The sequence below is a fragment of the Thalassophryne amazonica genome, chromosome 1 (assembly GCF_902500255.1).
Source record: "Thalassophryne amazonica chromosome 1, fThaAma1.1, whole genome shotgun sequence".
Classification (NCBI taxonomy): domain Eukaryota; kingdom Metazoa; phylum Chordata; class Actinopteri; order Batrachoidiformes; family Batrachoididae; genus Thalassophryne; species Thalassophryne amazonica.
Genome location: NC_047103.1, coordinates 159,371,931 through 159,388,534, shown reverse-complemented (window position 1 = coordinate 159,388,534; position 16,604 = coordinate 159,371,931). Strand labels below are relative to the sequence as shown.

The following is a 16,604-nucleotide window of genomic DNA, read 5'->3' as shown; positions in this document are numbered from 1 at the left end:
TGAACTTGAGGGGGGAAACAAAGCAGTGAGAATGATCAACTGAAAACAAACAAAAAATATTACTAATATTAGGTAACTAAATATCTTTAGTACAAGTTTTAGTACATACAAGTTTTAGTAATCACCAGCAGCAGTCAGGTTAAACCAAAGTGGAACTCTGCACGAGATTTTCTAACACTCACCTCAAGTCACTACCAACAGACAAAAAGGGACACACTCCAGATAAAGAGATTATTGCGTATTATCCATATGGACACGTGGAACTAATGACCCGTCATCCCCCATCAGTCATTTTCTGAGTTTGAATTACAAACATTTTGGAAATGCTATAATCCCCTCTTCATAATCCAGGCAATGTTGACACACAGAAATATTTTCTACCCTTTTATGTTCTCTAATCCCTGGTCTAGTCAGTTAAACATGTATGAAATGCAGGATATTCCATTAAAGCAGTGCTAAGTGTTGAGTATGGGGGATCGGGGCTCGATGGTTAGAGCGCAGCAGGGGGCAGGTTCAAATAGTGCAGCAGATAATGAATATTTACTGAGGGATCCTTCAAATGGTGACACAAGCACCAAATTTAGAGACTCCTTAGACATTACTCTTTTAAAAATGCCGAGTGGCCACATGAACTTTCAATAGGTGGCCAAGAAGGGGTCAATTGAAGAATTACACAGGGGTCAAAATTTAAAAATGCTCCAATCATATTGAAAGGTATTCCATATTATTTGTCTGATCATAAAGATTCCAAAAAGGTATAATTTGGACCATCTGTGAATGAATGTTATGGAGTTATGGGGTAAAAACAGCAAAAACACTGAGAAAAGTCCATTTCAGTTTGTATAGGGGTCAAAAGTTAAAGTTGCTCCAATTTTGGTAAAAAGTGGTGCAAGTTACTGGTTGAGCTAATAGGATTAATAAATGGAATAGTTTTGACTGTGTTGCGTGCTTGGTTTGCAAAGTAAAGGTTAAACAAGGTCGGCATCCATTGGATTCTATGACATGTGACATATGCTACCCTGTAACATGATAACTAAGCATGATACATGATGCAAACTATTACTTTTTAAAACCATATTCACTCAACTAATAATTTGCATCACTTTTTACCAAAATTGGAGCAACTTTAACTTTTGACCCCTGTACAAATCGAAAGTGACTTTTGTCACCATTCTTGCTGTTTTTACCCCATAACTCCATAACATTCATTCACAGATAGTCCAAACTATACCTTTTTGGAATCTTTATAGTAAGTCCCTTCGGCTGCTCCCTTGTTTGCACTCGGGGTCGCCACAGCAAATCCAAGGTGGATCTGCATGTTGAATTGGCACAGGTTTTACGCCGGATGCCCTTCCTGACGCAACTCCACATTACATGGAGAAATGTGGCAGGGGTGGGATTTGAACCCGGAACCTTCTGCACTGAAACCAAGCACATTAACCACTTGGCCACCACCTCTTCTTTTTGGAATCTTTATGATCAGACAAATAATATGGAACACCTTTCAATATGATTGGAGCATTTTTAAATTTTGACCCCTGTGTAATTCTTCGACTGACCCCTTCTTGGCCACCTATATTGAAAGTTCATGTGGCCACTCCGCATTTTTAAAAATGTCTAAGGAGTATGTGTGCCAAATTTGGTACTTGCATCATCATTTGAAGCATTTTCGCAGTTATCCGCTGCACTAAAATCCTTGCTGGTCACCCTGCAGTAAAAAAGAAAAAAAAGGGGGTGGCATTGTTGCCACCTAGAGGATACACAAAGCTTTGCACGTGTAGATCAGGCCTGAAAGACAGCTCTTACAAAATCTCAGGAGGTCCCACTGCAGGTTTAGACTGCATCAAATCCAACCCACAATTAATCATTTATTTTTGCCATTTGTATTTTATTCCTATCTCACAGATAGGAGAGTAGGATCAGAGTTGCACTATTGATATGGTGCGTCCGGAAAGTATTCACAGCGCTTCACTTTTTCCATGTTTTGTTATGTTACAGCCTTATTCCAAAAAGTGGAGTAACTTCTCTGGGCTGAAGGTGGCCAGAAGAGAGCTGCTTGGTGAAGTCAGCTGAGGTGCACAGAGTTGTCTCTCGGCCCATTGAAGGTTGTAAAATTGAGATTCATTTTGTTGTAATTCCATTTACGTTTTTTTGCAAGTTTTGCCTAAAGATGGGCTGATGCCATGATCTATCAGAATGTGCTTGAGGGATTTGGTGGGACCAAACAGCTTGTTCTCATTGAAGGTTTCCAGTAGGATATACGAGTTATGTGAAGATATGTGTGGACAAACTAGGTGATTTGGATGTTGTTGAGAACATTCTATAACCGTTGTCTTGTGCATCATTTAGAAAGCTACAAACATGATCTCACACGTTGCCAATTTCACTTTTTTTGTCAAAATGACATTTTTGGAATCTTCAAAACTCTGAATAGGCTCTCAGATAAAGCATGCAACTTGTCATCTTAAATAAAAGCATTGGCTGGATCAACAAATGGATCTGGCATGTGATGTCCACATTTTAGCTAAAAAGGACTGCCGTCACATCTGCATGGAAAAAGATGCTTGGTCAAGTAATTCACTCTTGAGTCACATTTTACCTACTAGCAGACTGCCCAGTGGCATTGTGGTAAACTGAGCTTTAGATCTGTGGTGCAGAGGCACCAACTAACTGCTAACTGACCACATTCGAGTTGATTCCACCAAACATGAGGGAGTTTCCTTCTGTCACAGTTTTTCACTGCTGCACAGCAGAATAAGTGTTTTTGCACTTCAGAAAGTGACTCACAGTTTCTTATTCACCGTTTCACGCGACACACTGCTGTCACTGCACTTTTTCTATTCACCTGCCTCTTTGTTCTGGTTCGATTGCTGCACTGTGAAACTCAGTGAGTTAGTTGAACTCAAACCATTTGAGGAAACCGATTGCCTTAAACCATTTGAGTTTTCCAACTTAAATAATAAAAAAAATGTAATTGTTAAAGTTTGAGTAACTTAATTTATTGTTAATTAAACATGTAAATCTAGTTTATGTTTTTCAATAAAAAAGTGACAAATTTCTGCCTAAAAAATTTGCATTGCATTTTGAATTAGATGTTTGATGCATTCTTTGGTTTACTTGTTGACTCTGCGTTTTGTTGTTATCCGCCCAGGAAGCGAACTCATGATCTTCAGCATGGAAGTCAGACTCTCTAACCAGAAGGCTAAAACCCAGGGCTCTGGCCTTGTGACCAGAGAATTCTTTTGAGCTGTTGGGAGTGAGGTTTACTAACTACATCTGCACAGGGACACCTGCTGGCCTCCGTTACATGAACTCAATTCAAATGAGTGAACGAAATGCAGTGGAAATCCATCACCAACACTTAAATGCCCCAAATGCACTTAAAGGAATTGAATTGTTATGGCAACAATTAATTTTGAGTTAGTTTAATTAATGGAAATGAGTGACTATAAGTTTTTTCAAAGTTTGAGTTACATTAACTTAATTACTGTATTAAAATGGAGTGTTCGGTTTAACAGTGTGCTGGTGCCCACCTGCTGCACACACAGTGGCCAGATGTTTGAATACACTCGTCCGGATATGAATGCCATAGCAATACTGGAATCTGATTGTTTGAATGGTTCTTTTTCTGGAGTATATATCTTTAATGATTATAATAATTATTAGTATAAAGGTTGTTTAGGGTTTTTCCAAACAAACACAGGGTCAAAAGATGCATATACCAACTTACAATATTAATTTGTGGGCAGTGGTAGGCACAGTTAACCTAAAAGTTAGCTTCAAAAACATCTAACCTTCTAACTGAACAGTTAATTGTGATAACAGTAAACTGATAAATCACTAAAACATTTAGCTGAAGCTACTGATAATTGTTACATTGTTATATTAATTTAGCTTTGGCTTTTTTCCCCACCTTTTGGCTCGAAAATCTTGTAAAACAATCCTAAAGCTGATATTTCGGTATGTTCAGGAGTTTCCCATATTGATGATGATGATCAATGTAGTTTATTCACAGTATAGAAAGCATTACAAGAAAAAGAAATATGAGGAAATACAAATACACACTGAATTTTTTTTTTTAAGAATCTAATTTAGTCACTAGCTGTTTAGTCTGCTGCTCCTTTATCTCTGGGAGGTGATGCTTGTTGAGCCATGTGTCGATTTTAATGAATGAATGAATGAATGAATAGTACAAAGAAGAAAAAAAGAGGAAAAACTTCAGTACAAAATAAAAGAAAACTGATTTCTCAGTTAACTTAAGTAACCGAAAGGGTGTAGGTAGAAGCAAAAACATATACACCTACCCCTTTAACCTCAGTAAATTTTACTCCTCACAACAAAAGCAAAACGAGCTGAACAAGCAAAGCAAAGACATTTGAAGATAATCAATGAACTTAACTTTCTCACCATAACAAAATAAGTAACAGCACACATCGTACTATCCAAAAATAATAGTACAAACTCAATAAACTTAATTGTCCATACTGTAACCAGAAATTATAAATATTTTTTTTATAAAGTCTTTCAAAGCTGACTAGAGTACAGCATAATTTAATATTTTTTGGGACAGTTGTTCCAAATCTCCACTCCTTTTACAGAGACACAGGCACTTTTTACAGTAGTTCATGTCCTTGGTTTATAAAATATCAATATTCCTCTCAAATTATAACTGGAGTCCTTCAATTTAAACAAGTTTTTGGACATGTTGAGGTAAAAGTTTGTTTATTGCTTTGTACATAGTTAGTACTGTAATGTAATCAACTAAGTCCATGAATTTCAGAATATTTAAGCAAATAAATAATGGGTTGGTTGGTTGGTTCACGGTAAGATTTAATACCGATAATTCTTATGGCTTTCTTTTGTAATAGAAATATTGAATTAGCTTTTGTTTTATATGCATTTCCCCCACACCTCAAAACAATATGTCATATATGGAGCTATTAATGCATAATATAAAGCAATTAATATTGAGAGAGGAAATCTTGAGCTTTGAACAGAATTGCAATAGATTTTGACATTTTGGATTTAACATAATTTATGTTTTCCAACTTAATTTATCATCAATAGTAACTCCAAGAAATTTAGTTTCATTTACAATTTCAATTTCAGCATAATGTATTGTTAAGCTTCTACTTAAATTCCTGGTCTTATTTCCAAATATAATACACTTTGTTTTACCAAGATGAAGTGATAGTTTGTTTGACTCAAACCATTGTTTAAATTTATCCAATTTCTTCTCCACCATGTCCAAAAGCTGACCCAAATATATTATATAATATATTTATATATATTTATTTATAATATATTTATATGTGTTTATGTACCGGGCCGGCTTATGTGTGTTGTGTGTTATGTGTGTGTCGTCTGTCGTCATGAGGCCGGTCATGGCTTGCTCAGCCCTGCTGTTGACCTAAGGCAGGATATACATCTGGAGCTGGTCCCCGGGCGCCTAAAGGCGACTTCTGCTCCTAACTGGCAATTAGGATGGGTTAAATGCAGTAAACACATTTCATTGTGCAGGGAACATGTTCCTTTGTGCATATGACAATAAAATTCTTTTGAATCCTTTGAATCCTTGAAATGAACCCCACTACAGAAAATAGTCATATCATCAGCCAATAAAATACAATTCAGAGACTTAGAAACCATAGATATATCATCAATGCATAAGAGAAACAGCAATGGACCAAGAACTGGACCCTGAGGCACCCCACATGTAATCCTCAAAAAATTCTGTGTTTGTCTTATTAATATGAACACACTGATAACCGTTTTGGAAATACAGTCCAATTCAGTCGCTTACTGGATTAGTGTAGAAACTCCATTAGCAACAAACGTATGATTTTGGAGGGTACAAATACTTTTGAACACGAAACTTCATTAAAAAAAATGTTAGCTCACTTAAAGTTAGCAGGACTCAAATTAGTGGAAGTCAATTAGTCTGCTAATAGTTTTAACAAGAAAGGTAAAAGTTAGCTTTGCTAATTGCCTGTTAGCTGAGCTCTCCTCACTGCTGTCTTATCTTGTTGACTTCTCATAGCTTCTTGTTAGTGATTGATGATTGTTTGATTGAATAAAGCTGGTAGTTTTTCTGCGCTAATTAAAAAACAAAACCAATTTGTTTGACAGCACTTATTGGAAGGACCAACACAGTACAATGAGAAAATCCAAGGAGCTCAGACCAGATCTGAAAATTTCTGATTTCTTCAAGAAATGTGCATTTTTACAAGCAACGCGTTATCTTTTAATGTCTGTGTTCCATGTTAATATGTTGTAATATGTTGTATATCTCGTATACACACACACACACCTGACAAAATTGTCAGGTGTGTGTGTATGTATATTATATATATATATTATATATATATATATATATATATATATATATATATATATACATACACACACACACACAGAGAGAGAATATAATGTAAGAGCACCACTGGAATTGGTGCATTAATGTTGTGGTTTTAGGCTATAAATAAAGTACAGCACTCAGACTACTCTTGTCCAGTCTTTTTAAATGCTGTATGATTGTGCTAAAAAGATCAAACCTGTGGTGTTTTCTAAGTGTTAAGATATTTATTGTACATTTTGATTATTTTGTCATGTTATCATTTCATATAGCTGATTACATTTTGATGCATCTCTTAATCATAGGGGACATTGTCTTTGATCTTAAAGCTTTGAGGTTTGAGCCTGATTCCTTGTCTCCTGAACTGTCTTTGATGTTTGGTCATGATTTCTTTGATCCTGTCACAAAGATAATCAGTAATCTTGAAAACATAACCCCCTGGTAAAGTGCATCGATCAACAATCAGGACTGAAGGCCAGGATCCGTCAATAGGACAAAAGTTTGCAGACCAGAATCAAGGATGAAAGATCATCAATCAAAGTTGAACATTCAGGATCAAAGACCAGCAATCAGGATCAAAGAGAATAATTCAGAGATACAATGGGGAAAAAAAATGAAAATGTAAACAGAGATATAAACAGGGGCTGTCTGGTGGAGGTATGCACTGTATGAGCACCCTCCAAGCTTTTATTTTAATTTTAATTCTTTAGGTTTGTCAGGTCTGTACATGAGTCATGCAGCATGATGACAAAGACGCAATATCTGATGCTGGCAGTCTAATTTCAGTTGGTCAAATTCAAACATATTTTAATCTGTAAATTGGTTATTCTGTGCACAGATTTCCATTCATACATTCACCTGAGTGACTGACGAATTGCTTTCAGAAAACGTAGCATTTGTACAGTGTTCAATTTTGAACACATTTGCAAAAAGACCTTAAAGCTACAGCATGTAGGATTTAGTGCCAAATAGAGGTGAGGTTGCAGGTTGCATTATGCCATTGCTACAATTTTACTGAAAAGACTTTGTGTGACAATAAGACAAACTTTTATTCTACACTGAAGGCGTTGGGGCTCACATTGTCTGGGAGTAAACGGAAACCAGATGAGGAGGCGGGTGCTGCTGCCACAGGATGTTTTCCATCGAGAGAGGGTGAGGTTCACCAACTGCTACATTGTGGGAGGGTTCAATCACAAAGAAGCTATAAAAGCATTACACTTTATATTTAGGAGGAACAGAATCAGGGGTGATGGTGTTTGTTTGCTGCCGTCATTTAATGCGATTTACCGTTGAATCATAGTTACAGGTAATGACGAAAAGCTTTGAGTGTATCATTCCGCTGGAGGAAAATTCTGGTTTACCATCTCAATGCAAGAGACCACAATGAGTATTTGCTGGATATTCATGATCTTCCTGAGCTGCAGGTCATCTCACGTCGCTGAGTCTGCAGGCAACTGCTCCTGCAAAGGTACGTTGTCAACTTCACTGCAATACAAATCAAACTCATAATAATCACAGCAAGATGGGGAAACATGCAGTTCATTTCCAGCATAATAGGAGGTACAGTGCATCCAGAAAGTATTCATGAAAATGAATATACTCTATTATGGAATAAGGCTGCAACATAACAAAATGTGGAAAAAAGTGAAGCGCTGTGAGTACTTTCTGGATACACCGTAGAAACTACAACTTCGTTGTTTGGAAAGGAACTGATTTTTGAGCCACTTGCAGCAGGATGCTAATGCATTTTGTGAAAGAGCTTACTGTGCATGTGTGGTTACGGTGAGACGCTTTTGTTTCAGCTGTAAGCGTTGAGATTAGCTCAACAACAGTGCAGACTTAAAATTTATTTTATAACCAAGTAATGACATTAGAACAATTTTGCACTTGACAGCTTTAGACAAATGTGGCGCATATAACAGAAATTTACAAAATGTTGTTAGTGCACATTTGTAACCTGTGGGGGACTGGTATTTTGGCCACATGGTGCTTTTCTCTATGCTCGATCCAGCATGCAGGGTTGAAGACCCCAGGCTGCAGAAGACTGAGGCCACGCCCACTGGCTGCTGACCTGCAGCAGGGGGTCCATGATTTCATGCAGCAAACATCACCTGTTGGCACACTTGAATCACTGGCTGACTCAAGTGTGCCTCTCATGGCAATTTTTGCACTTTTGTGTGAAATGTGAGATGGATTAAAAGAAAGATGTGATGTTTTTTTAACAAGTTCTGTGTGGGGGTGGCGTTAGTGTGAAATTAGCTTCAAATGTTGAATTTTATTCAGGGAAACTAAATGCAAATGAATGAGTTTCTGCTCTGCAGAGGTGGTTCAAAGACATGACAACTGAAAGTATTACTCTTTTTTTCTTTTTTAACAAAAGGAAACCTCTCGGTTTAGTATGGAGCACACTGTTTCTGCAATTAAAACTTCAACAAAGTCACCCCGGAGTGTCTGCAGATCGTTTTAATCTGTGTGAGAGACACAATGTAACGTAGAGGAATATTTTTCCGACATTGTTAGGCCCATATATTTATATATTGGACACAGACACATTTTTCTTATTTTCACTTAATACTCGAGTTGAAAGCAGCTACTTAGTGAGCTCATAGTATTATTCTTGGTAGCTTCCCTCACTCATCTGAGTTCATAATGGATGGTCTGCTCTCAAGGAATGCTCTTAACCTGAAATTTAAGTTGACAATTACTATATTATTGTTTATATACTGTATTTGTTAATGTAAAAATGCAGTTTAATATAATATTTTTTTTCCACCACAAAATTGTGCAACTCCACATTCATAGATCAGACATTCTCTAATTTTTAGATTTTTTTTTAAGTGGTGACAATTTTTTAGTAATGGAATATCTGAAGCAACTTCTTGTTGTATGTAAGATGCGATAAATTCTCTTATTTCTACATTAGATGTGTTTATGCTTTTAAAAATAGTATGCATTGTTTATTTACTAAATGGTATATTTATTTCATAATTGAGATTCTGGACACTGTTACTGAATGTAAGTAGTAACTAGGGATGGCACTTTTTTTCATGTCAGATACTGACACCTATCTGATACTTTCCCCGATCTTATCAGCACGAGACTAAGATGTAGTATTACCCAGGTTCTCTTTCCACCTGCTTCTTTTTGTGTGGAGTTTGCATGTTCTCCCCGTGTTTATATGGGTTCCCTCTGTGTGTTCTGGTGACTAAATTGAATGTATATGTGTCAGCCCTGTGACAGACTGGAGGCCTGTGCAGGGTGCACCCCACCTCTTGCCCAAAGACCACTGGGATAGGCTCCAGCCTCTGCATGACACTTAACTAGAATAAGTGGGTATAGAAGATGGATGGATGGATGGATGGATGGATGGATGGATGGATGGATGGATGGATGGATGGATGGATGGATGGATGGATGGATGGATGGATGGATGGTGCACCTGCAGGACCATCATGGCTCATTAGGGGTTCACAGTTCACACTTTGGGAACCACTAACCTAAAGGAAAACATAGCATGACTCAGATGTGCAATAAAAGACTTGGGTTGGATCAGAATTTTTTTTTCTTCTTAATTTTTCAATATCCAATCCATTTATTTTGGCCTCTATTACACCAATACAAAATACCATCTTGTTGCATTCTTAGTGATAACCAGCATTCTGTCTTTATATCACAATACTAGCAATAAAAATACAGCTGCACCCTCATCAATTAGACTCTTCCCCCCCCCCCCCCCCTTTTTTTTAGACCAGCTAGAAAACATCTGTGTGTCTGCCAGTTCCACTGTGCAAGTGCCATGTCCAAAGGTGATCGCCGAAGACGTCAAATTTAGCCTCATCAAGGACCAACAAGTGATTTCCAACTACTCTTGGAACAATGAAAAGAACACACAAAAGTGTGCAACATGCACTCTGAACAGCACAGTGGGTGTGACACTGGATAAGAACCCAGACGACGCATCAGTCAGTTTCATTCTCACTAATGTTACTGTCAACAGCAACGGAAACTACACCTGTGTGGCCACAGTCGAGTTCCCACCCCCCATGCTCAATTACATCCACGCTCCGAGAATCCTGGTACATGCAGAAGGTGAATATCCCTCAGGAAACGTTTCAAGTGCATACTGGGTATACATTTTTTTTAACATGTCAATGTCTTTTTCCAGAACAGTGCAAATGCAACCCCGATCATGGTGCCCAAAATGCATTTGGTGGAAATCAAGTTCCTCTGTGGATTTGGATTGTGGGATTTGCTGTTCTTGGTGTTTACAGCCTGATTATCACTGCCATCTCCATTTCCTCCTGTGTAAGTTATTCTGGAGACACGAAACACTCAAAAACCAACTGGCACAGAAATATCAGAAATATGTGAGCAGAGTTTCAAATAGCATAGTAACCATCTGGATTTGGGAGAAATGATCAATTATGGCAGCTTGCTCTTACTCTCTGTGCTGATAACAGTCTTGGACAGCAAAAATGTGGAGTTGGTGGGTTTAGTTCATCCTAGCCAGCCTGTGTAGACAATAACTCAAAAACAACAAAAATTACCATCTTGTAACTCACCAAATTACGAACAGTGCACATATGGCCCCATTTGTATGTGGCTGATGTCGAAATTATTTCTACAGGGAGACTGGTGCTTTAATGATGTGATATGGGCCATTTGTATAGAGAATGACTGCCGCCTTACAATTGGTATGCAGCATATTGGCCCCCCATCTTTAAAAGGACATTTCCTTGAACTTCCTCCAATACACCACAAATAAACAGTTTCACCCACAGGTGTTCTTGACATACAGTATGTGGTTTCCATAGTGGATAATGGACAAACGCTATTTTTTTAAGGAACCGTCCTCTCGCCTCCCCCTGGTTTAATCCATAATGTGCCCAAATCACACTCATGATTAAAATTAAGAGAATAATACAACCCCTGGCAAAAATTATGGAATCACCAGCCTCGGAGGATGTTCATTCAGTTGTTTAATTTTGTAGAAAAAAAGCAGATCACAGACATGACACAAAACTAAAGTCATTTCAAATGGCAACTTTCTGGCTTTAAGAAACACTATAAGAAATCAGGGAAAAAAAATTGTGGCAGTCAGTAACGGTTACTTTTTTAGACCAAGCAGAGGGAAAAAAACATGGACTCACTCAATTCTGAGGAAAAAATTATGGAATCATGAAAAACAAAAGAACGCTCCAACACATCACTAGTATTTTGTTGCACCACCTCTGGCTTTTATAACAGCTTGCAGTCTCTGAGGCATGGACTTAATGAGTGACAAACAGAACTCTTCATCAATCTGGCTCCAACTTTCTCTGATTGCTGTTGCCAGATCAGCTTTGCAGGTTGGAGCCTTGTCATGGACCATTTTCTTCAACTTCCACCAAAGATTTTCAATTGGATTAAGATCCGGACTATTTGCAGGCCATGACATTGACCCTATGTGTCTTTTTGCAAGGAATGTTTTCACAGTTTTTGCTCTATGGCAAGATGCATTATCATCTTGAAAAAATGATTTCATCATCCCCAAACATCCTTTCAATTGTCCAAAATATCAACATAAACTTGTGCATTTATTGATGATGTAATGACAGCCATCTCCCCAGTGCCTTTACCTGACATGCAGCCCCATATCATCAATGACTGTGGAAATTTACATGTTCTCTTCAGGCAGTCATCTTTATAAATCTCATTGGAACGGCACCAAACAAAAGTTCCAGCATCATCACCTTGCCCAATGCAGATTCGAGATTCATCACTGAATATGACTTTCATCCAGTCATCCACAGTCCACGATTGCTTTTCCTTAGCCCATTGTAACCTTGTTTTTTTCTGTTTAGGTGTTAATGATGGCTTTCATTTAGCTTTTCTGTATGTAAATCCCATTTCCTTTAGGCGGTTTCTTACAGTTCGGCCACAGACGTTGACTCCAGTTTCCTCCCATTCGTTCCTCATTTGTTTTGTTGTGCATTTTCGATTTTTGAGACATATTGCTTTAAGTTTTCTGTCTTGACGCTTTGATGTCTTCCTTGGTCTACCAGTATGTTTGCCTTTAACAAACTTCCCATGTTGTTTGTATTTGGTCCAGAGTTTAGACATAGCTGACTGTGAACAACCAACATCTTTTGCAACATTGCGTGATGATTTACCCTCTTTTAAGAGTTTGATAATCCTCTCCTTTGTTTCAATTGACATCTCTCATGTTGGAGCCATGATTCATGTCAGTCCACTTGGTGCAACAGCTGTCCAAGGTGTGATCACTCCTTTTTAGATGCAGACTAATGAGCAGATCTGATTTGATGCAGGTGTTAGTTTTGGGGATGAAAATTTATAGGGTGATTCCATAATTTATTCCTCAGAATTGAGTGAGTCCATATTTTTTTTCCCTCTGCTTGGTCTAAAAAAGTAACCGTTATTGACTGCCACAATTTTTTTTTCTTGATTTCTTATAGTGTTTCTTAAAGCCAGAAAGTTGCCATTTGAAATGACTTTAGTTTTGTGTCATGTCTGCGATCTGCTTTTTTTCTACAAAATTAAACAACTGAATGAACATCCTCCGAGGCCGGTGATTCCATAAATTTGCCAGGTGTTGTACAACCCCTGTGTGCCCTGCACCTTAGCTTTTAAAGGTGCATTAAACAACTTAATTCTACTAGATAACTAGCACTGCCATCTCAGGCCAAAACACCGACTTCTTTTTTGGCCCCTCCATCCTCTGCATAGAGAAGGAATGGCAGTTGAAGCCTATTAATAACATGAAGGGCCGTCTGGTTTGAGGAAAAACCAGACCTTTATCGAGTCTTGACCAACCACGTTCTTTCTTAGATGCCTTTTTAGCCAGTTGAACATGTTTTCTTGGGGGGGGGGAGCTTTCTGCAAAGGTGTTATTATCCACTATGTTGACTGTAGATGCTCACTCAGGACTGTCTCTTTGTAAACATGGGGACGGCCAACAGCTGGACTCACACAGGATGATGCACATAAGCAATAAATGTGCATGTGTAGCTGGTCCAGCTGTATAAACAAGGAACCGAAAAGCTCAGATTACAGCATACTCGGAGTGTTGCTTCTTTTTTTTTTTTTTAAGTGGTGACAATTTTTTAGTAATGGAATATCTGAAGCAACTTGTATGTAAGATGCGATAAATTCTCTTATTTCTACATTAGATGTGTTTATGCTTTTTTTTAAATAGTATGCATCATTTATTTAAATTTGATATTTATTTCACAATTGAGATTCTGGATATTGTTACTGAATGTACGTAGTAACTAGGGATGGCAGTTTTTTCATGTCTGATACTGACACCAATCTGATACTTTCCACAATCTTATCAACATGAGACTAAGTGTTGCTTTTTTTTTTTTTTGCACAGGACACATTGCACCTCTACACAGCTGTTATATTACTGTTTAAAATGCCATTTATAAACACCTTTAAACAGGGGACACACACACAAATCTATTTCTGTCCAAGTAGATACTCCTCAGTGATGTGCAAAATTGAGAAAGGCACTACACTGCCCCCCTTGGAGAAGGAGGTGTGGCAAGTAGCACCTTCTCATTTAAACCAACAGATAATGAGGGAAAAAAAGCCCCACAACTCAGTGTCTGTGGGGTATCTTTAATTATTGTGTTTTTAAGACATCTTGTGACCGTAGGTTGCTAAAAGGGGGTATAATACACTCCTTTAAAGAAGGTTAAAACTTTTACTTGCAGTATTTAACATTATATAAAGTCAGAGCTATATATCACCTACTGTATGTTCATGTCTCACAGCTCAAGTTGAGGAAGACGGAGTCCCAGAACGACTACATGAACACCAAACCTAGAGCACCCAACAACCAGAAGAAGAACAAAAGGGTTCAAAACCCTATCCCACGGCACTTCTAATTACCCACACTGCACCCCATCAGGAGTTCAGACCTTTCTGACCCCCAAGTGCAGAACGCTGTCAATTTTCAAGGTTTATTTTTCTTCTGCACAGCAAAGGAAATTCAGTTTGTTGTGCAAGTGTGGTTGCACAAAACCATAACTGAGCCAATATCCAGGCCATCGACAGTCGGAATCCCCTTCTTTGTGGTCTCAGTCGAAACACAAGACGACAGCTGAATGAGGGGATTTAACCACATTCACAGGGTTCATTTAGTGTAACACTTTGTGGCGTGACTGCAGTTTCATATTTCACTTAAGATGGTGTTATTTGATCTAAACATGGAAATCTCATCACACTGATTAGCACTCTGTCCTGATTATGTCTCCAACCTGAGCTTCACTGAACTTCTAAAAACAAAAGGAAAACCCTGAAATGTCATTATGTTCTTCAACATCACTCAGTTTGATGAGAACAATGCAAAAAAAAAAAAAAAAGATGTTAACAATTGAAGCCACAACAATGTGCACCATTTCCTGTCTTACTCCTTCCACGTTTTTCTTTTTTGTTGCTCATGGTTTCCGCAGATCTAGCTGCTTCAAAGGGACACCACCTTTACTTTGCTCACCTTGCATATTCTGTGCAGCTACTGCAGTCATAATCTAGTTTATCAGTTTCAATGTGCCTCAGTCATAAAGGGCCGTAAGCATGAAGATCAACATGCTGTTTTTCTCAACATGACAGAGGCTTTCACAGACGACCTCCAACAATAAATAGCTGCAGCAGAGAGTGCTCTGAAAGCACAAACCTCTGCCAACACATCAACCATTTTCTGTATGTTAATTTATGCAAAAAAAAAAAAAAAAAGTATGTCAGGGCACAAACCAAGCATGAAGTCAAAGGAAATGTCTGTAGACCTGTGAGACAGGATTGTCTCGAAGCACAAATGTAGGGAAGGTTACAGAAACATTTCTGCTGCTTTGAAGGTCCCAATGAAGACAGTGGCCTCCATCATCTGTACACGGAAGAAGTTCAGATCCACCAGGACTCTTCCTAGAGCTGACCACCTGTCTACACGGACCAAGTGGGGAGAAGGGCTTTAGTCAAGGAAGTGACGAAGAACCTGGTGGTCACTCTGTCAGAGCTCCAGCATTCCTCTGTGAAGAGAGGAGAACCTTCCAGAAGAATAACTATCTCTGCAGCAATCCATCAATCAGGTCTGTATGGCAGAGTGGCCAGACGGAAGCCACTCCTTAGTGGCAGCCCACCTGGAGTTTGCTAACAGGCACCTGGAGGACTCTCAGACCATGAGAAACAAAATTCTCTGGTATGATCAGACAAAAACTGAACTCTCTGGTGTGAATGCCAGGTGTCATATTTGGAGGAAACCAGGCACCATCCCTACAGTGAAGCATGGTGGTGGCAGCATCATGCTGTGAGGATGTTTTTCAGCGGCAGGAACTGGGAGACTAGTCAGGATTGAGAGAAAGATGAATGCAGCAATGTACAGAGACATCCTGGATAAAAACCTGCTCCAGAGCGCACTTGACCTCAGACTGGGGCGACGGTTCATCTTTCAGCAGTACAATAACCCTAAACACACAGCCAAGATATCAAAGGAGTGGCTTCAGGACAACTCTGTGAATGTCCTTGAGTGACCCAGCCAGAGTCCAGACCTGAATCCGATTGAACATCTCTGGAGAGATCTGAAAATGGCTGTGCACCAATGTTCTCCATCCAACCTGATGGAGCTTGAGAGATACTGCAAAGAGGAATAGACAAAACTGCCCAAAGATAGGTGCACCAAGAATGTGGCATCATATTCAAGAAAACATGAGGCTGAAATTGCTGCAAAAGGTGAATCAACAAAGTATTGAGCTAAAGGTGTGAATACTTATGTAAACGATTTCTTAGGTTTTGTATTTTTAATAAATTTGCAAAAATTTAAAAAAAGTTTTTCAAGTTGTCATTATGGGGTGTTATGAGCAGATTTTTGAGGGGAAAAAGTTTTGGAATAAGGCTGCAAGATAAAATGGAAAAAGTGAAGCACTGTGAAAACTTTCTGGATGCACTGTATTGTTGGGTCTATAGTCTCATCTTCGTCTTGACAGAACCCCATAAACAATGTGAGGTTTTGTCTATGGGGGCCAAACAAGTACAGTAATACCACAGTCAGAAAACCAGTTACTACTTTTGGCAGTTTGGGTAGTTACCAAGTCCTGCTGGAAAAGGAAATCAGCTTCTTCATAAATTTTGCCAGCAGATGGAAGCATGAAGTGTTCTATAATCTCCTGGTGGACAGCTGCATTGACTTTGGACTTGATAAAACAGTGGACCAACACCAGCAGAGGACACAGAAGCCCAAATCAATCACACT

At 38.6% G+C, this 16,604-nt stretch overlaps 1 protein-coding gene across 1 annotated transcript; it reads left to right on the top strand.

Annotated features, from left to right (window-relative positions):
• Positions 1-7,599: 7,599 nt before the first annotated feature.
• si:dkey-1h24.6 (T-cell-specific surface glycoprotein CD28) lies at positions 7,600-14,711 on the top strand. Its single transcript, XM_034177466.1, has 4 exons — positions 7,600-7,823; positions 10,103-10,444; positions 10,521-10,660; positions 14,134-14,711. The coding sequence occupies exons 1-4, from the start codon at positions 7,724-7,726 to the stop codon at positions 14,245-14,247; spliced, it is 696 nt and encodes a 231-aa protein (XP_034033357.1). The 5' UTR covers positions 7,600-7,723; the 3' UTR covers positions 14,248-14,711.
• Positions 14,712-16,604: the final 1,893 nt, after the last annotated feature.